General features: G+C 49.7%; 8 protein-coding genes across 8 annotated transcripts; 3 read left to right on the top strand and 5 right to left on the bottom strand.

Moving 5' to 3' along the window:
- Positions 1–571: 571 nt before the first annotated feature.
- Positions 572–4,784, bottom strand: FOXG_20633 (uncharacterized protein; the record flags this gene model as incomplete). Its single annotated transcript, XM_018400928.1, has 8 exons — positions 572–682; positions 734–955; positions 1,010–1,730; positions 2,700–2,717; positions 3,067–3,925; positions 3,985–4,407; positions 4,472–4,581; positions 4,639–4,784. 8 exons carry the CDS (start codon positions 4,782–4,784, stop codon positions 572–574), a joined length of 2,610 nt encoding a protein of 869 aa, XP_018250361.1.
- A 686-nt stretch (positions 4,785–5,470) lies between these two features.
- FOXG_11938 (tagatose 1,6-diphosphate aldolase) lies at positions 5,471–6,461 on the bottom strand (the record flags this gene model as incomplete). The annotated part of the gene is made up of 3 exons (XM_018391668.1): positions 5,471–5,862; positions 5,928–6,307; positions 6,391–6,461. The coding sequence occupies 3 exons, from the start codon at positions 6,459–6,461 to the stop codon at positions 5,471–5,473; spliced, it is 843 nt and encodes a 280-aa protein (XP_018250360.1).
- Positions 6,462–6,902: 441 nt separating this feature from the next.
- On the top strand, positions 6,903–9,321 carry FOXG_11937 (transketolase; the record flags this gene model as incomplete). The annotated part of the gene is made up of 5 exons (XM_018391667.1): positions 6,903–7,093; positions 7,142–7,251; positions 7,302–7,784; positions 7,834–8,351; positions 8,404–9,321. 5 exons carry the CDS (start codon positions 6,903–6,905, stop codon positions 9,319–9,321), a joined length of 2,220 nt encoding a protein of 739 aa, XP_018250359.1.
- Positions 9,322–10,385: 1,064 nt separating this feature from the next.
- FOXG_11936 (uncharacterized protein) lies at positions 10,386–12,772 on the top strand (the record flags this gene model as incomplete). The annotated part of the gene is made up of 3 exons (XM_018391666.1): positions 10,386–10,403; positions 10,634–12,395; positions 12,441–12,772. 3 exons carry the CDS (start codon positions 10,386–10,388, stop codon positions 12,566–12,568), a joined length of 1,908 nt encoding a protein of 635 aa, XP_018250358.1. The 3' UTR covers positions 12,569–12,772.
- Positions 12,773–12,801: 29 nt separating this feature from the next.
- Positions 12,802–13,906, bottom strand: FOXG_11935 (uncharacterized protein; the record flags this gene model as incomplete). The annotated part of the gene is made up of 1 exon (XM_018391665.1): positions 12,802–13,906. Exon 1 carries the CDS (start codon positions 13,702–13,704, stop codon positions 12,802–12,804), a length of 903 nt encoding a protein of 300 aa, XP_018250357.1. The 5' UTR covers positions 13,705–13,906.
- A 438-nt stretch (positions 13,907–14,344) lies between these two features.
- On the top strand, positions 14,345–15,972 carry FOXG_11934 (uncharacterized protein; the record flags this gene model as incomplete). The annotated part of the gene is made up of 5 exons (XM_018391664.1): positions 14,345–14,547; positions 14,596–14,681; positions 14,737–15,323; positions 15,379–15,471; positions 15,532–15,972. 5 exons carry the CDS (start codon positions 14,345–14,347, stop codon positions 15,970–15,972), a joined length of 1,410 nt encoding a protein of 469 aa, XP_018250356.1.
- A 1,034-nt stretch (positions 15,973–17,006) lies between these two features.
- Positions 17,007–18,026, bottom strand: FOXG_11933 (uncharacterized protein; the record flags this gene model as incomplete). The annotated part of the gene is made up of 3 exons (XM_018391663.1): positions 17,007–17,617; positions 17,681–17,933; positions 17,994–18,026. The coding sequence occupies 3 exons, from the start codon at positions 18,024–18,026 to the stop codon at positions 17,007–17,009; spliced, it is 897 nt and encodes a 298-aa protein (XP_018250355.1).
- Positions 18,027–18,490: 464 nt separating this feature from the next.
- Positions 18,491–19,565, bottom strand: FOXG_11932 (uncharacterized protein; the record flags this gene model as incomplete). Its single annotated transcript, XM_018391662.1, has 2 exons — positions 18,491–18,921; positions 18,977–19,565. 2 exons carry the CDS (start codon positions 19,563–19,565, stop codon positions 18,491–18,493), a joined length of 1,020 nt encoding a protein of 339 aa, XP_018250354.1.
- Positions 19,566–19,915: the final 350 nt, after the last annotated feature.

Here is a 19,915-nt window from a genome sequence, read left to right as displayed (position 1 = left end):
ATGCCGAGGTCAGGATTCTGTGACCCGTGTACGCCACGGGGATTTTCTCGATTGGAGAGACGTCAAGTGGATGCGGTTCAACCTGCAACTGGAACTCAAGATTGGGATACTACCAATACTACTAAACCATCAACGCAGTCAATCTCCGTAATCCCAAATTATGACAAGCCATGTCTCTAGTACTCTCGAAGTTAGAAATGTCAAGCTAGCTCTGCATCTATCCCTCCTGTAGCTGTTTGGCATTACGGTAATATCGGCCCCAGTAAATCTGCTCCAACTCAACGCCCCGTTAACAAGCGGGACCCGACGATCAAGTAGCGGGATGGCTCCGAAATGTCCTGGCCACCATTGACCAGCCGGGTAAGGGCATATTCCCATCAACATATGCGAACCCGGCTTTTCCATGCAACAGTCCTCCTCCGTGCTGATGGACGACCTCTCTTGACCTCTGCTGCTAAGGCCTGTCTACTTAGTGAAGGCAAGTGTAACTGGGAGGTCATAACCTGACTGAAATACTTTCGTAATCATGCTTCGTCCACTTGACAGAATGGCTGTCTTGGCCCGTTCAAAGCTAAAGCAATGACCCTGTCTTGGAATCCAGTTTCTGTCTTCCTCTGAAATCAACCCGGGTACTGCCAGTTCCTTTCCTTGCTAAGAGCCACAGCCATTCCGGTCCGCCCTTCTATTCCTCAAAGATCAATATGGCTTCAATCAACGGAAGCAATCAACTTACTAAGATCGTGATGTAACGCATGATGCCGGGCATGTAAATTGTCTTGCCATAGCCGGTCCACAACGTTTTCGCAATCGTCTCGCTGACGGACTCAACATGCAACAGTGGGAATAAGAAATTGGACTGATTTGTCTCTCCCTTGAACAAAGGAGTGCGGGTAAAACTGAGAACTAATAGTGAGAGTCTGACCCGTGGAGATTCCTTCAACTCAAGTTGAAGCGCCTAAGAGTGTAAGACCGTGCTTAAAACCGCCATACAAATGTATCGTAGACTCACCTCATGCAAGGCTATCAACCCAGCCTTGGTAGCGGCGTAGTCGGCCACTTTCGCAGGCGGGAGAAACGCACTCATTGAACTGATATTGATTATATGGCCGTGATTTCGACGCACCATTTCTGGCCCAAATTCCTTGACCAGCAAGAATGGTGCGATGAGGTTTGTCCGCATGGTAGCCTCGACATCCGCGTATGAACCATCGCAGACAGTAGCACCTCGACAGATACCGGCGTTGTTGACAAGAACTGTAGGGTGGCCGACTTCAGCTCGAATTTGTTCACAGATGAGGCGAATCTGGGAGCTGTTACTGAGGTCGCATTGGTAGTACTTTGTGTATGCACCTTCAAGTGGTTCCCAGGTCAATGGGACATAATCGATGATAATGACCTTGGTGTTTGGATTCCGAGAATGCAAATTTTGAGCAAGATGGGCTCCAATTCCACTGCTGCCTCCTGTGATGACAACAATCTCGTTGTTCCAGTCCCACCCTGGGTCGGTGGTCCAGTTATTGTTGTATTGTGTGTTCAAACAGTCAGTCAGATGCAAAAGAAGGCTAAAGGCAGTTAGGTAGTAGATGTGTAATCCAAGTGCGTCTGATCTGTGATTCCAGTTTAAATTGGATGATGCAAAGTATGAGCCTATGGCCAGCAAAATAGTTATGGCAGGATTCAGGATGGTGCATCGGACTAACTTGGCCACGAAGTCAATTGTGAATCCCTCTCTTGGGAGCGATAGCATTGTGAAGTAGCGCGACATAAGGGTAAAAATTGTAAATCTGTGAGTTTTTTAAGTCATGGCCACCAACACAAAGTATTCATTCATCCATTTATAGACATCACTTATAAAGAAACTACCGCATTTCAAAAGTCGGAACTGCTCCGCCTCCGGATGCACCCCATGTTGCAACACTGGCCAGACTCTTATTATTGTGGAACCGGGGCAACCATCCGACGGGATACTATACTAGTTAAAAGATTAATCTTAGTACTCGATACATTATAGTAGAGTCTTAACTCCCTGCAAGATGCCATACTTCAGCTTCTTGTTAAAGTCTCTATTAGTTCTCACAGAAGTCTCAGCTCGAGCTATGTCTATTCTACAGCCCCCTCCACCGTGATACTTATCTACTAGACAACAGTATTCGCTTACTTCGTCTGTTGCCGCATCAAGACGAGTATGACCCTATCTAATGTCAACTATTCGACTGCGCCCTAGAGAACTCAGGAAGCAGTCGTCTATATGAGGCTCTGTCGTATGTCTGGGGCTCTGACTACAAGCCTGAGTCTATTTTAATAAACGGGTGCTACCTGCTAATTGGGGAAAATCTCTTTGCTGCGCTATTATATCTTCGAGATTGGTCTATTAAACGAACTCTATAGATAGACGCTATACGCATTAATTAATAAGACATAAAGGGAAAAGGATATTAAGTTCAATCTATGGCAAAGATCTATGCCAAGGCGACTTGAGTGATAATCTGGCTTGGAAAGGCGACACCCGACCTCGATCGAGTGCTTGAAGAAATACGCATTGCAGGCATTGCGGCAAAGGAACCTACAATTCCCACTAGAAACGAAAACACAATGCTTGTACTGGTCAAGGTAGCGTGGTTTAAACGCGTCTAGGTAGGGAAAAAAGGCGCATGTTGATAAAATAGAAGCAGAGATTGCTGATAAGATAATTTAGGCACTCCGTCTTGGCCTCAACACTACCAAGTGATGTTAGTCTGCGGGTTAGCACGAAGAATAATGGCGATAGGCAGCAATAGAGTCAATGGACGTACGGTTCAGACATCGCAATGAGGAATGGCTTAGAGTAAGGTTAATAATCTTCATAAAGAGGGTTTGAAAACCCGAGAGGCTGTCAAAGGCGCATATAAATCGGAGGTGATAGGGTTCGATGGCCACGGGGCAGAGACAAGATATATTTTTATAAATTTTACTTATAAAATATTTCTCTTTTTAAACTCCTTAACAAAGTCTTTAACCCTAGGTCCAATCCTATTCGGCATATTGGCCTCTATTTCTACATTCACGCTTTCTTTCAACAACACTAACGCGTCCGCATAAGGCTTCCAGCCCTGGCTATTCCCAAAGTCAATTGCCACCGTCGGTTTCCTGCTCTGCATCTGAAGGACAGATTTCCTGTACTCCTCTGTCTGCAACTGAAAAAGCCTAAGGCAGGGACATGACACTAATCTAGCTTTCAGACCATACTCCCTTATGAGAAACTCTTGCGTGCCCATGGCATAGTGAATCCCAACACCAGCGGTCATGAGAGTCAAGTCAAAGTCCTCGTCGTGACATTTAGAGAAGGCGTAAGCTCCAAGTGTCACACCTAAACGAGACGAGTGACCAGGAAAGCTTGCGGCACCATTTTGTGGCAAGGAAATAGTTGTTGGTAACTTGGTCGATCTGATGGACACGAGAAAGGCACCTGCAGCCTCTTCGGCGTCGCAGGGGCGGATGTGAAGGGTTTCGGGCTTTGTCCTACCTGGCCTCGAACGCCTGTCTGGCTGCTGTGAGAACTTGTCTCTTCCGAGGGAACTGTGATCTCCTCTCCGAGAGCGCTGCTCAGCTGGCCAGGGCGATAGAGGTGGGGTTATTGGGCCAGTGAGGGCAGTTTGGTGTTGAGTGATGGTGGCTGGCTTGCCAGCAACGTGATTCCAGAACTCCCTGGCGAGCGCTGGGTACAGTTCCCGGTATCTCTTCACCCTCACCAGCCAATCGGCCTCGTAGAGGTTGCTTTTCTTGAAAACATCTTGGAAGACGTCGTAAAGTTCTAGCGGGAGGTAGAGCGGATTGTTGTTGTTGGGATGAGAGTGTAGCCAGTGTGATAAGGAGCTGTTGGGCGACTGGACACTGATCAAGGTCGGCGCATTGCTTCTTCTTGAGGTACTGAGGGCCGCACACAGAGCTTTGTTTTGGATTAGAGAGTGGTTCAATAATTGCGGGAAACACACTGGCAAAACCCACCGGTGATAGTGAGGTCGTCGTCATTCACCAGTTCAATTACATTCCAGCCACGCGTCTTGAGGTTGTTAACTTCAAGCTTATCGCTCATTGAATCATACATGCTATCGTAAATGATACAGAGATTACTTAGCTTCCAACTGCCGGCAAGAGCGACTGTATTAAGAGCACTGTCCTGCTGAAACCTGGCATCGTCGATGACGCACCAAATCATGTTGTCTAGCAGCTCCAGGCCTGGCTTGTTGTAGAGCATCGTAAGGTTTCTCATTGCAATTGCCTGACCTATAGCACTCGAGATTGCTTGATTTGAGTGACACGGAAGAGTTGTTGTTCTGGAAAAGACGCTGGCAACTCCTAAAGGGTCGACGGCGAGGCCCTTTGCTGCAATCAGATGCACAAACAAGTCTTGCCATCTGCCAGCGTAATCTGTAGGCAGGTATGTGAGTTGGTACAGAGAAATAGCTAGGTAGACACTGGGAACGAAACCTACGTCCTGACACGACTAAACGATCCCGGTTAAAGTAGTGACTGTTCTCTGGTGCATATCTCATCACATGCTTGAAGAGAGCAGTTCCAATAGAAGCCTTGAGCCTGGAAGATCTACACGACTGCTCAGATAAATGTCATCCAAGCTATTACTTTTGTGATGAGACTTACTCATATCCTTCTTTGTTCAACTGCGAGATGAAACCTACGAGCAGCTTCGAGACTCTGTCGAGCTTTTGAAGCTCATGAGAGGAGCTTCCACTGGCTCGAGAGTCACCCGAGGCTTCGGCGGGAGTGTGATGCATCATGGAGTTCATGGTTGAAAAACAAGAGGACTATAGGTAGGGGTAAAAAGCAGCAGTCAAAAGTACACTGATAATCCGGTGGGTCTGCTTCTTCATCTATCTATTCATTATACAGCCTCTTGTATCACTTGTCCATGAAGCCGGTTTGGTTCACTCCGTGGACAGGCTCGTCGCTTGTCGCTTCTGAGTTTCAAAGTGCCAATTGCTTTCTTTACACTCATAAATTTAGGTGATCAAAACAACACAGAAGCAGGGGGCGGACCTCGCTTCGAGGTGGGCTCGCAACGAGGCCGGCCGGCAGTTAAGCTCGTACTAATGACCAACCAGGGATGGTGTGAAGCAGCAGGTACTCTTCGGGGGCTAAATCTGGAGCCTGGCTCATGCGAACGGGAAGAGTCAAAATTGGCCCCACTTTGTCCCCTTGTAAGCTTTGAGATGGCCCTTTTGAAGCAGTTTCAACTAGTTGAAGGTGCTAAGCCCTGAGATGTCTGGCCGATGCCACTGTTGAAGGGAGAATAGCACAGAGTTTGGCGATAGTCAAGGTATGGACTTTATTAACTAACGTTTCACACCGACATGCATGCCAAGTAGGAATAATTAGGTGCACAATGTTGATTCAAACACGGATGTCAGGCCAACAGATAAACTTGATTGTGTGAAGTCATTATTGCCGTGGAAGTTACAACTCAATCCTTCTTCTATGATTTCCCGCTACTTCCACAGATATCCATCCACCGCTCAACCTCGGCTTGGAGCACAGTCATACCACCATCCATGAGCTGCATCAGCGGCTCCTGAGAATGCTCTCTGACATAAGTATTCCAACTCTCCAGGATAAGCTTATTGATGTTTAATTTAATTGCACCGTTCTGGATGCAGCATTGCATGATCTCAGGCGTAAAGTCGTTTGTGCCGTGGAGCGCCATGATCACGCGACCGCTAACCTGAGTGTTGACGCTGGACAGTCGGCCAAAGTCGAGCTGAGGCCCGGCTGGGCCGTAGTCGCCGTGGATGTTACCTATGCTCGGCGCAAGAAGGTCGATTTCGGCAGCTAGAAAGTCTTCGACCTCTCTAGGCGTGGTGAAGAGTGCTTGTGTTAAGCCATCAGTCTCAAGCTTCCCCGTGTAGGCATTGGCTTGGTATCGCCTTACTCACCTTCCAGAGATCCTGTGTCCGCAATACCCTCTTCTCCCCCATTGATGCGCCCACTTTCAGCCTCAACAGCGATGCCGTGACCATGGCAAATTCTCGTCAAAACTTTGGTCTTTTCTAAGTTCTCGTCGTGGTCATAATGGCTCATGTCCACCATAATCGAATCAAACGGCAAAGTTGCAGCAATTTCTCGGATCTGCGTTTCGTCCTGCGCATGGTCTAGATGGAGCGACAGCGGTACAGTTGCTGACTTGACTGCTGCTGCTGCTGCCCATGCCAACGTCGGGAGCTGTTTGACAGTTGAAGGGAAGAGTAGAAGAATAAGAGGTGACCTCTTGGCTTCGGCAGCGCGAACTAGCGCTGTCAGGTGCTCGATGTTGTAACTGAACAATGAAATTGCGCATGAGAATAGTCCATTTCAGTCCGAATAAGGGTTGCCCACCAAATCACAGCCAAGACACCATACCTGCCCTCGGCCGCCGAGCGGAGGATTTGCAGGGTGCGGTTCTGCTTCTGAACATCCAGCCAGGAATCCATTTCTGCTGTTTCTCCTTGATCACGGATGAGTGGAAGAATGATTAGGCATTGAAAATCTCCAATTACTTTCTGATATAACACTCACAGGGATCAACACCCTGGGTTTCCGTACTACTTGTCCTCAATGAGTGGTAGCATAAGCCGAGGGTGGGGCTGTCCTCGAGACGAGGGCATCATAACCTCGAAGCGAGGTCATTTCCTTTCACGCTGCTCACGCTACCTCCTCGCACCCGTATACGGTAACAGAACATCCTATTGGAACTGAATTCGGGATCGTCTCGAAGTTGGTAAATCTGGTCATCAACTACACAACTGCAGAACAATGATTGTTATACAATGTCCAAGTATATCTAAGCTGGCAGCTGGCGATGAATTTCCAGCTCCCGATTCATAACCCCATCTCAATATCACCAAACAACACTTTACACTCACTGGTACATCATGGCTCCAACACTAGAACTCAACGAGAGGGCTGCTGTTGACAAGATTGTCGTCAAGCCCCTCCCCAGCAATGGCAGCACTACCGTTGCTGGCCTCAACCTCAAGAGCCCAGAGAAACACGACAGGGTTTTGAAGGTGTTTAGAGCTTTCATCGCGGACCTTTGCCAGCAGTTCAATGGTGGACACCCTGGGTAAGAGATGGCTCCGGTTTCATGCTGCTCACGGCACTGACTCTTCAGATCCGCTATGGGCATGGCAGCCATTGGCATCGCCCTCTATAAGTACGTCATGAGGTACTCTCCCAACAATTGCGAGTACTTCAACCGTGACCGTTTCGTTCTGTCCAATGGTATGTCAATCTCTACAAACTCACGGCGAGACGCTCTGACCATGGCCAAGGACATGCCTGTCTGTGGCAATATTTATTCATGCACCTTGTCGGTGTCAAGAGCATGACCCTGGAGCAGCTCAAGTCATATCACTCAACAAAGACCGATTCCCTCTGCCCCGGCCATCCAGAGATTGAGAATGAGGGCGTTGAGGTTACCACTGGTCCCCTCGGCCAAGGAGTCGCTAATGCCGTTGGTCTCGCCATGGCAACCAAGAACCTGGGCGCGACATACAACAAGCCAGGGTATGAGCTAGTGAATAACATGACGTGGTGCATGATTGGTGATGCCTGCCTTCAAGAGGGCGTTGGGCTGGAGGCAGTCTCCCTCGCTGGTCATTGGAGGCTTAATAACCTCTGCATTATTTACGACAACAACTCGATTACTTGTGATGGCACGGCGGATGTTGCCAATACTGAGGATATCAATGCAAAGATGGAGGCTACCGGATGGAATGTGCTGGATGTGTTTGACGGAGACTCAGATGTTACCGGTACGTTCGCAAGTGTCCCCTTGAATACGCTTCAACTCATGATGACCAGCCATCGTCAACGCCCTTATCGCGGCCCGATCAAGCGACAAGCCAACCTTTATCAATATTCGCACAACTATCGGCTTCGGATCTGCCGCGGCCGGCAACGCGAAAACGCATGGAGCAGCCCTCGGGGTCGACGATGTGGCCAACATCAAGAAGTCGTTCGGCCTGGACTCCAACGAGCATTTCCACATCCCACAAGATGTCTACGACTTGTTTGCAGATGTCCGTGTCCGCGGCGATGCCTACGAGGCCGAGTGGCTGAAGACTGTTCAGAGGTATAAGAAAGAGGATCCTGTGCTTGGGACGGAATTCGGCCTTCGTGTCGCTGGAAAGATGCCCGACGACTGGACAAAGTGCATCCCCGGCAGTTCAGAGCTTCCAACCGAGCCCACGTCATCGCGAAAGTCTGCAGGTATTCTGACCAATATTCTTGGAGAGAGGATCAAGTCCTTTTTGGTCGGCACCGCGGACCTGACCCCTTCGTGCCATGTGGCCTTCAATAATAAGGTCGACTTCCAATCAGTGAGTGCAGAAGAATAAAGAGTATTGATAGCAATTACTAATGTACGAGTAGCCTGATCTGCGAACCGCTTGCGGTCTCAACGGAAACTACAGTGGCCGCTATATCCACTATGGCATCCGCGAGCACGCCATGTGTGCCATCTCCAATGGCCTTGCTGCATTTAATAAGGGCACCTTTATCCCTATGACAAGTTCATTCTTTATGTTCTACCTCTATGCCGCCCCAGCTGTTCGAATGGCAGCCCTTCAGGGACTCCAGCAGATTCACATCGCTACCCACGATAGCATTGGTACCGGCGAGGATGGGCCGACACATCAGCCGATCGCCCTGCCAGCTCTCTACCGCGCCATGCCAAATACCCTGTATATCCGTCCATGTGACTCTGAGGAGGTGGCAGGTGCTTTCATAGCTGCTATCCAGGCCACCGAGACGCCAACCATCATCTCCCTGTCCCGACAGAACCTGACACAGTTCCCGCAGCACTCTTCGCGTGAGGGCGTGAGCGTGGGCGCATACGTCTTTGTCGAGGCTGACGATGATGACTTTGACGTGACGCTAATTGGAGTCGGTTCCGAGATGGGCCTGACGATGCAGGCCAAGGATGTGCTTCTCAAGGAGCACGGCATCAAGTCAAGAGTGGTTTCATTTCCCTGCCCTAGACTCTTCGAGCAGCAATCGCGACAGTACAAGCAGTCAGTGCTAAAGCCGCGCTCCGGAAAGGCTACCGTCGTCATCGAGGCATATGCCGCGAATGGATGGGAGCGGTACGCTGATGCATCGATATCTATGAGGCGATTCGGAAAGAGCCTTCCATCCAAGGCGACCTACGAGTATTTCGGATTCCAACCTCATAATGTTGCAACTAAGATCAGGGGTCTGGTAGAGGAGGTCAAAAGAGATGGGATTGAGATACTGAGGGGTGATTTTAGAGATCTCAATGGCAGCTTGGGAGTTGGATTTGAGCATTGAGAGTTGGTCAGTATTGATTGTTATCCTGCTGAATTGTTTCGCCTGTATATCAACTTAAGGGTTAAAAATATCGAAGTGCTTTAAGTCTTTCATTTGGCTCTGGCGGCAGTGAAGCCCGTTTTTCCTTGCCCGATTGGGCTAAACGGTGATGATGTAAGAGAGTGACAAGGAAATGGGTTATGATTAATTGTGTAAGAGGGAGAGGCTCTTAGCCAGGCAAGATCTAATCATAACTGTATACACAAAGCAGTGAAACTCGGGTTAGAGGTTAGACCAGGGCCTCGATTGTTCATTTCTTTATCATCCCATGCTAAATACTGTTCCCATCCAGTAAAATTGGTTTAGTGGAGAAATGCGGGGAAAATTCAACGCTATACCTAGCTCGTTTTAAAGCCGTGTAAATAAATGGAGCTGATACCCTCGAGACGAGACCCAGACAGTTTGCCATAATCCATCCTTCATCAATGGACACCAACAACACCCCCAGACGATTTCGCCGCAATCGACCGTCTCGGGCTCGCGGTTTGAGAACCTCGACGGGCTGGTAGGTATTCACTTACTTACTCCCACTCGACTGGCTAAGGCTGGCCTTGAAACCGCTGACACTACCCTACAGTCTCACCTGTAGAAGAAGACGGGTCAAGTGTCAACTCTCTCCTGTAAAAATTCTTTCTTGGCACGCACTGTTAGTGCGGTGCTAGGAGCGGGATTTTCTGCAGGCCACGCGACCACACAAAAACTGCGGGGACGCTATCGGCTCCCTAACAGCAGTTTTCAGAGAAGGAATTTTGGAGAGTTCGCCTTCTCTGACAACACCTTTGTCGGATCTAATGGCGGCACCTCAGAACCAGAACGCCTTAGATATCGGAGGGCGATGCCCCGGGCATTCGTAGCGACATCCTTCCGATCAACGACGCCGATTGCGATGGGTTTTTCTCCTTTAAAGGCAAGCCGCACCGTCGGCCTCTGATCCCTTCCCGAGGTTTTTCCCTGCCGCCGCGACAGTCGACTACGAGCTACAACTTGGTTACTGGAGATTGTGGACTGCGTCAGCAGATGTAGTGATGCGCGAGAGAATTCTGGTCGGTGGAAAAAGTTCGACAATAGATTGCCCTCGAACCCGCTGACGGGTGACGGGCTTGAGAAATACAGCACCTTTTGTGCCATTGGTATGCTGGATGGTGAAGGAAGCGGGGTATCCTGTACCTAGCTAGCTCAGCACGTCTTTTGCTCCAGTAGGAGATTTGGCTTCGTTACAGCCACCCAGACGAAAAATACACATACATACATACATACATACATACGGGTCAAGTGTGACGAAGGCAAGCCCAGATGTGTCCAGTGTTCCAAGTCTGATCGAGACTGCCGTTATGCTCAGCAACTGAGTGTCCTAGTACAAGCAGATCAGGACATCTCCGAAGCAGCCAAGTTGCGCCAGGATGCAGTCCCTGAGGCATCTTGCAGCGGGAACAGCAGTACCGGCGGCCTAAGCGTTGTTCAAGAGACTGGCGATGCTGACAATAATCAACCCAGCATCGAGGGAACGGCCAGCTACCAGGATAACTTCCAAGTCCTTGTTGAACCTTCTGTTACATTCCAGCTCCACGACTCTATCGACATATCCCAGGATGACCAGTCAGAGACAAGTAATGATGGACGTTTGCCCAACGTAGACTTTGATTTCGCTGCGTCTCCGTTAGCCAGGAGCCAAGTTTCGCTGCTCAACATCTCGCCCTTCGAATGGTATGACCTGTTAGCACAGGATGCCATCTCCCAGATCCAACGATTAAACGATGCCTCGAATGGCGAACCACGATGGAACTTTGATGAGAGCACACTCTCTCGACGGCAGTCACCCGCCCCGAGATCTATCGCTACCGACTCCTACACACAAGACCGTCACGGTAATGGTCTTGGAGTGTCCTTAGTGGATCACGAATCGGCCAACAAACCATGGAATACCACTGAGAGCATCGAGCTCTCGCCAGCCGACCTTGGCTTCTTTCGTTACTACACTGAAATCGTTGGACCGATTCTCGATCTGTTTGATCAAGAGCGTCATTTTACCAATGTCGTACCTCACCTCGCGCTGCGCAACTCAGGACTGTTGAAGGCGATACTTGCAGTCGCAGCCAAACACATGTCTCTTGGCGTCAAAATCAGGCAGGCACAGAGCCATGGCGGAAACTCGAGCGAGAGCAACTCATCGTCGCCGGAGACAACAACAGGCGGTGGCCAACCCCCGGAACACAGTCAAATACCTGCGCACATGGCCACCCAGTACTACTACGAGACCCTCCAGTATCTTTCGCAGACTCTACTCTATCCTTCTTATGCAGAATCCCACGAGATTCTGGCCACGGCCATAATGATCAGCACATATGAAATGTTTGACGCTGGCGGCACCTCGACGAGCGGCAACTGGGAACGCCACCTACGAGGTGCTTTCTGGATACAACGTTCCCAAGACAACGATGGCGAGTCCATCGACGGATTGAGGCGAGCTGTGTGGTGGGCGTGGCTTAGACAGGATATCTGGGCAGCGTTCCGGGCAGGGAGGCCGACTCTTACTATCTGGCGCCCCAAGAAGAGACTCGAGGATCTCGATTCTGACGAGCTCGCCACGAGGATGGTCTACATATGTGCCAAGTGCGTCGAGTTTGCCGCTCTGGACAAGACCTCGCCTAGTCAAGATATACAACAGAAGATTGAGCATGGTAACAGACTTCTTCAAGCCCTCGAAAATTGGTATCGTATCCTTCCTTGCTCGTATAAGCCAGTCGTGGTCACAACGGAACATGACACCATGAGCCGGGCACCCTCAACCTCTAAGTCTCAGACAAGGTTCCGATCCGTATGGTTCCACCCGCCGAACCACGCCGGCGCCATGCAGATGTATCACTTTTCCAAGGCCATCGTACTGCTGAACCAGCCCTCAACCGGTGGCCTCAACGCGTACCGTCAGCGTCAAAAAGGCCTCAACGAAAGCCTCCACATGGTTTGCAGCATTGCAAACGCCTGCCAAAGGGGCGAGCCTGCAATGGCCTTTCTCAATGTCCAGGCCATATTTGCTGGTAAGCGGCAACTTCCTTTGATGAATCGTTGACTAACCAGCCCAGTCGGCCAGTGCGTTCAGATGCCAGAGAAGCAGGCGGAACTCCTTGACACTTTGGACAGGATGTTGGAGATTAGCAAGTTTCCCGCTACGGGGCTCGTAGCAGATCTTAAGCACGTATGGCAAGAATAAGATGCTACTTCGCGACTACTGCAAAGCTGACTTGAAGCTTTTCTTGTCCAGGTTGGATGTATCTTGACTTTTAGCTAATCCAATGACTTGGTCATCGCCGATCGACCAAGCCCTTCACGTTCAAACAGAGTAGACGACGAATCTGGTTAAACTGGGGAAAATGCGTTCATCTCACGCTTCTATTGTTACCGTGCATAGAAATAGATACATCACCAAAACGTGCTTGTAACCTTTTACCAAGCCCCGACAATGCCAGCAACCGGGATATCAATGCCGGTCGTATATGAAGCCCCATCAGAGAGTAAGTATACATATGCACCCCCGAGCTCTTTCGGATCAGCCAGCCTCGGCATACCACCATAATACTGCACTTTGAGATCCCAGTCAGGCGCCTGGTCTACAAAGTATGTCATAGCCGTCTTAACGAAGCCGGGTGAGATAGAGTTAACACGGATACCGTGCTTAGCCCACTCCATGGCCAGCGTATGTGCCATATTCCGCACAGCACCCTTGGTGGCTCCGTAGGGGGCCGAGGGCGCTGCGCGGTTGGGACGGTACGAGGTCATGGACGCAGTGAAGACGATGGAGCCCTTGATGCCCAATTCGATGAACCGCCGTGCGACAGTCGTAGCACAGAAGTATGCACCAAACACATTAAGGTTAAACAGCTTGTCTAGCTGGGCGCGGTCAAAGTCGAGCGCCGGCTGATGCTTCGTCATGCCGGCGTTGGCGACGAGGCCGTGGATGGCGCCCCGCTTGGAGATGATAGCATCAATAGCTGATGTAATGCTCTCCTCAGAGGTGACATCGCAGTGGATATAACAGAGTCGCTTCGGGTTCGCGGCCTGCAAGGCGAGAAACTCGTCGCCGGGCTCGAAAAGGTCCAGGCTAAAGACGGCGGCAGCGTCGTTGGCTAGACAGACCTCTGCGATGCCTAGACCAATGCCCCTGTTGGCGCCGGTGATGGCGATGACCTTATCCTTCAATGTGACTCTCCAGTGGTGGTCAGGGCCTGGCTGGGTGCTCAGAAATGTCGGCGAGGTCTCGGCAGCTGCGTCTGGTATTGATGCTGGTGCTGCAGCGGTGTCGCCGTTGGCAGGGACGGCGGTAGGGCTATCGAGCGCGCTGGGAGACATAGTAAAGATTGTGTTTATGTGTAGGTAGTTTGTTCAAGACTCGTAAAATTGGCTTCAACTAGGGGGAAGTAGTCTGTATTTTACGAGTAGTAGGACGGTCTCTGATGATTGATAGAACTCGGTCAAGTAGACAGAATGCTACGCGTCTTGTTCTTATGCCCAGAATAGAATGGCAACCTTGCCACAGGAACGATGAATTGGCCAAGCGTCCCGATGGAGATAGGCTCAAAACACTCAAAACGCGAGGTCACCGAGGCGAGCTAAGGTTACAATCGTTGCGTGGGCTTGGCATGTGTGACCCTCGTAACGAGGCCATCCATGCTCGCTTCGAGGCCGCGTTCGCCTCGACGCCATGCATCCCTGATCTCCATCACTTCCGTTAGTGAGATTAGACTACTCCATACCCCATGGGGAATTAGTCACCCGTCCCCGCATAGTTGATGGCCCCTCTCAACGGCCATGTCCGTTGTTGAGGTCAAAAACAATTTTTGTTCTGTGGAGTGTTCTATAAGTCTGCTAGATGCCACGACGGCTCTCATTGTGATCCAATGCAATCAATCACTCATCTACTCGACAACCAATTGATCGAAAAGCATTTGATTGCGCCATCTTAGTTCCCACAACGTTCAACTCCGGTAACATGGCGGCATACAAAACTAGTACCGAGGCTGTCGACCAGAAGGACTTTCTCGAAGGCCCCGGTCGAGTCGCCGAGCATGTCGAAATAACCCAAACCATCAGCTGGACCGCGGAAGAGGAAAAGAAGCTCGTCCGTAAGATCGACCTGTTTCTCTTGCCGAATATTTGGCTCATGTACTTGCTCTCTTACATGGACCGAACTAAGTGAGTCAGCCCCATTTAGCGATACGAGTGGCTCTAAGCATGTTGCAGCATCGGAAACGCAAAGATCGCCGGCATGGCAGATGATCTTGAACTCACCTCGTCCCAGTACAGCATTATTCTCGTCGTCTTCTTCGGTAACCGAGTTCTCTCACACTCATCACTCCAAGGCCAATCAGCTAACAACCTCAGTTGGTTATGTCATCTTTGAACCGCCGTCCAACATGATCCTGGTTCGAACTCGCCCGTCGCTATACCTTCCTGCCATCATGATTGTCTGGGGCGTGCTCACATGCATCATGTCCGTCGTCCAGAGCTACCATCATCTCATCATCCTCCGAGTCTTTGTCGGGGTCATGGAATCAGGTTTCGCCCCAGGCATCCTCCTCATCTTTTCGTCCTGGTATAAGCGAACCGAGCAGTCAAAGCGATTTGCCGTCTTCATGTCCGCTGCCATCCTATCCGGGGCCTTTGGTGGTCTCTTTGCAGGCGCAATTACCGGTGGCCTCGAGGGCGCCCATGGGATTCGGGGGTGGCGCTGGCTTTTCATCGTCGAGGGGGTGGCCACCATTGGTTGGGCTATCATTGCCGCGTTTCTGCTTCTTGACTTTCCGGCCAATACCAGGCATCTTACAGACCGTGAACGAGCTATCGCCATTGCCAGACTTCAGGAGGATAGTGTTACCGTAAGGGGCCAGGGAGAAAAGGTCGGCAAGATGCAGTCGCTTATCCTCGCGTTGCGAGACTGGCGGACATGGGGTTTCATCTTTGGCTACATGGTAAACTCTTCCAGTGATAATGCCTTGGCCATTGACACCTGCTGACTCTATTCAGGTCATTGTCGGTTCCTCGACCCTTTCCTACTTTTACCCGACCTTAGTCCACGGCCTTGGCTACAGCAGCACTGTTCAAGCGCAGTACATGACGGTAAGAAGACATTGAAGGGCCGAGGCAAGGTTACAGATAAGCTAACCAGCCTTGAACTAGGTTCCCATTTACGCCGTTGCATTCGTGTGCACCGCCGTTAGCGGCTACTTCGCTGACAGGATCTCAAATTACCGCGGTCTCATCATCGCCGGATGGCTCAGCTTCTCAATGATAACATCTATTGCAGTTTGTATCGTCTACAATTTCACCGCCCGGTATGCGCTACTTGTTCTTATGGCTGCAGGACTCTGGGCATCCAATGCCATATCCCTGAGCTTTGCGGCCTCAACGTTCGGGTCTATGGACGCCGAGGTTCGAGCTGTCGCGCTAGCGCTTATGAACGCTCTAGGTAACCTTGCGCAAATCTACGGCGCGTACTTGTTCCCCTCTGATGATGCACCAAAATATCTTATGGGCTTTGGTGTTATTTCTGGTATGTTGGGCTTTGGTGTTTGCGTTTACATTGTTATGCATATTCTTGTCCGACGGTTGAAGCCATGAGTGTAGAATAAGGTGTAATATTGCTTTGAACAGCTATATAGGAGCCCGTGGTACTATATATAGTAAAACAGGCAACTATAGCCAAAAACTTATAACTAATATAAAGAAGCAATCAGTTTTACCCTTGATATTAAATAAAACTTCACCGGCAAATCAGAATGCTTTGTTGCTTCGATGTTCGGTCCGTTTCACAGTACCTGTTCCCTGTCAGATAACCAACTCGATTCGGGGATATGACCATAATGCTCTTATACAACGGGCGACTATCTCTAGGCGCCTGGAGTTAGTGGCCATATACTGAAGATTATGTCGATCCCTGACTACCACTCAGCGTGTAGGGAGGAAGCCCCTTGGGCAGAAAAATAAACGATCCTGGCTAACACCAAAACTCGCTGGCGATTAACCCATGGGAGTAACTTTTTGTCCCTCACACCAGGAAGCCTCACCACGAATGCAAGTCAAGTTAACTGGGGTCTTGGTTCGCCAACGGCAATATCCCCTCTATGACCGGCCCATGACGTTTCGTTGGGTCCACTGAGGCTCTCTTCCTGGTTGGCATTTGCGTTACCCTCTGTTGTCTAGCGTTTTCTGTGCTACGAGAAAACAAGGACAGTAGCTCTAATGGAGGACTCTAATTGGGCCCTGGTGTTTTGTCCATGAAGCCCCGTGTTTCCCGATAGATAACTACTCATTATCATCGCCATCTCAACTTGTCACTCTCAGTTCTAGACCTCCTGCGAATGCCAGAGTCATCTCCTTTGCCCTCGTCGCTCCCCGTACCTATATTACACACCTTGAACCGTTTCCTGGTGGAACTACGTCCACATCCGGATAGTGAAAAGTTCTTTTCCTAGCCATACGAAGAACGATGGAGATGCGTCCAGCCAGTTACTTAAAAACCAAGTCTATACTACATGCGTGTCTAAAGTCAAGATTATCAACCAAGACATATAGAAAATAACTCCCCAAGCGAGAAAACATCAGACCGACCAAGAAACTATCTCCTTCACCACTACACTAATTTGAATTCAATCTCAATGGTTGATATTCTGTAGGAGAGTCTTAAGTGCGGACATTGGCTTCCCTTCAGCAACTCCCTGCGAGATACAGCGTTCAATGTGCATGCGATACTGCTCCACAACCTTTCCTCCGTGATGAAATTGGTTGAAAGCTTGGAAATCCAGAGGGCGAAGCTTCTCCTCGAGGTAGGCAAACATCTGGACAAAAGTACTCTCAGACGTAGCCTGAGCCGTCTGAGTCCCTGCCTCTCCGCATACATCAAGCATCTGGACCTCCTTTGCTGCCGCTGTCGTCAACCTCCACACTTCTGACTCAGTATCAATATCCTTGATTTTGGGCCAACCCAGAAGCTCTAGCCCAATGAAGACGGCAAACAGGGGAAATATGTTCAGAGCACACTGTGTCGACGACCATATAACGCAATTGGAGACTCCACAAGCATTGTAAAGCTTGGAAAAGCTGCTCGAAATTGAGGGAACGTAATCTTCCAGGATGAAGCCGTTTCCCATGCTATCCACATATGCCACATCGGCTTTCTTCACCAGATCAGAATCAGCCGGGGGATGGACAGGGAGGTTTGCGGTCTTGCCCGGGTATGCTACAATGCCCAAGCCAGCGCTGGTAACTTAATTGTCAGGTAGACCAGATTTCTCCAAAATCCAGTCTCTGGCGCCCAAAAAAACACTACCAATAATGACTTTGGTAGTTTTATCGCGGGCTGCCTGCCCGATTATCTTGACAAGTTCTTCCCCTTCCTCGCTTTGCACGGACTTCGCGTCAATCGTGATGAGTATGTAATCATAGCTCGAGGAGAGTATCGAGGATGGGTCCGTAAAATGAGAGTAGTTCTTGAATTCGTGGAGTTCTTGTTTGTCGAGCCAGTACAGGAACTGAGGCTGCTTGAGCTCCTCGGCGCGCTTTGGGCGAACAAAGTATGTGACCTAGGCGCCTGCAAGGCTCAAGTGGTAGCCCGTGACGAGCCCCATTGAGCCAGCACCCACTATGAGGACGGTGGGGTTGTGCGGAGAAGTCATCTTGGAAGCAGGATATATGAGACCGAGACAATGAAAGATAACTGATAAACGTGATCGCAGGGAAGAAAATATATATAGGCACTAGTATACTTTACAGCAAGCTTGCTAGGGTTTAGGCTGATGGACACAGCCGATTTGGATCGGCTTGGTCGTGTTAGTTGCGGACTTTGAGCCCCTGGTTGCGGAATCTAAGAACTCAGCTGCGGAATTGCTCTAATAGGCGTATTATTAATATCGAAACTAAATTCACTATCTAACCAAGGCTGTACGCGTATTAATAATTGTTTTAAAGAGTTGAATCATCAAACACCTATACTAAAGTAAGGATAGCCTAGATAGAACAGCAATATCCTTGGGCTCCACTACAAGGCTATTTACAGTGAATCCTCTCTTGTCATTGCATCCGCCAATAGCGCTCGACCAGCTGCATTCGAGAGAAATTATTATTGGCATGACTAGTCAGGCTATCTAAATGTCTTGAGAGGCTCATCAAGCTCATTGCCCTTGACCAAACTCAGCTGAGGCACTAGATTCTTACTGCCCGGTTCCTCAGGGAGCTTGTTCTTCCCATCCTCAACGCTATCAATAACAGGATGTCGTCGAGCGCGTTTATAAGCATTAAACCAAGAACCCTTGAACAGATAATCAATTTCCTCCACGCTCAGGCCTGAGATCTCTGGAACCATAAAGAAAACATATATCAACGCGAGAAAGCACCAACCAGCAAAGAAGAGGAACGCTCCCCAGTTATCAGTTGTCTTGAGAAGCGAGGGAATGCTATATTTGACGGCGTAAATGAAGAGCCAGTGGAAGGTTTGGCTGACAGCGCCACCGAATGAACGAAGACGGTTAGGCCAGAGCTCTCCTCCAAAGATGTAGGGCAGAACAAAAAGACCTATAATACGCGGTCAGTCCCTATTATCTTGCAAGACTGTGATTGGGAGACCTACCAACAGCATATCCAAAAGCGTGGAAGAAAACAGCAGCGATAGCCGCTTGAGATGCAGAGGAGGATACAGGACCTTCTTGATGGTACTTGATAAATACTCCGATGTAGACGTGCGAAATAAGCTGAAGTGTTATACCGATAAATAGAGATCGGCGTCGTCCGAGGGCATCGATAAAGAAGAAAGATGCGATAAGGCTGAAGATGAACTTGGAGAAGCCGTACATGCCGCTCAAGAACATACTCTCGGATGTGCCTCCTCCTATGCCCATGATACTCATGATAGGGATAAAATACGACGTGACTGAATTGGCACCTGAGAGTTGAGCCAGGGCATAGGAAAGCAGAGCTTGTTGGAGGCGGCGTAGATTAGAAGGGACAGTGAACGTCTCTTTAACTATTCCTGTGAAGCTGGATCCGATACCAGTAACTGAGTCCTCAATATCCTTGATCTCCTTTTCTAGGCGAGGATGGTCTGCTGGAAGACGTCGTAGGTCCACCAGCACGGCGGCAGCTTCTTCTCGCTTACCAACCATCATAAGCCATCGGGGAGATTCACTAACAAAGAAGCTAGCAACAATAGCCAAAGCCATAAAAATAGCCGGTGAGAACCAGACTATCTGGTACTGCAGCTTGCTGGGAGGACATGTGCAAGAATATTCCGTATACGCAGAAGATCGAGGTGAATAAGGCGGTACCCATTACAACTGTATACCAAGCTGTAAGCAGGGCCCCGGATCTCGCTCGGTGCGAGTTCGACGATTGACATTGGTCCAGTGACGCTGAGGGAGCCGATTCCAATGGCCGGATATAATTCGTGCCGTATACAAGGCAGGCCAGCCGGGTGAAGGAGTCGCGATGAGTTTGGCCGATGATCCAGATAGCTGAGTACAAACGAAACGACCAAGCGACGCCAAATGCGATCATTGATAAAGAAGGGATA

The sequence above is a fragment of the Fusarium oxysporum genome, chromosome 13 (assembly GCF_000149955.1).
Source record: "Fusarium oxysporum f. sp. lycopersici 4287 chromosome 13, whole genome shotgun sequence".
NCBI classification, from domain to species: domain Eukaryota; kingdom Fungi; phylum Ascomycota; class Sordariomycetes; order Hypocreales; family Nectriaceae; genus Fusarium; species Fusarium oxysporum.
Note: the sequence above shows the minus strand (reverse complement) of the source record. Positions and strands in the feature narration are given on the sequence as shown.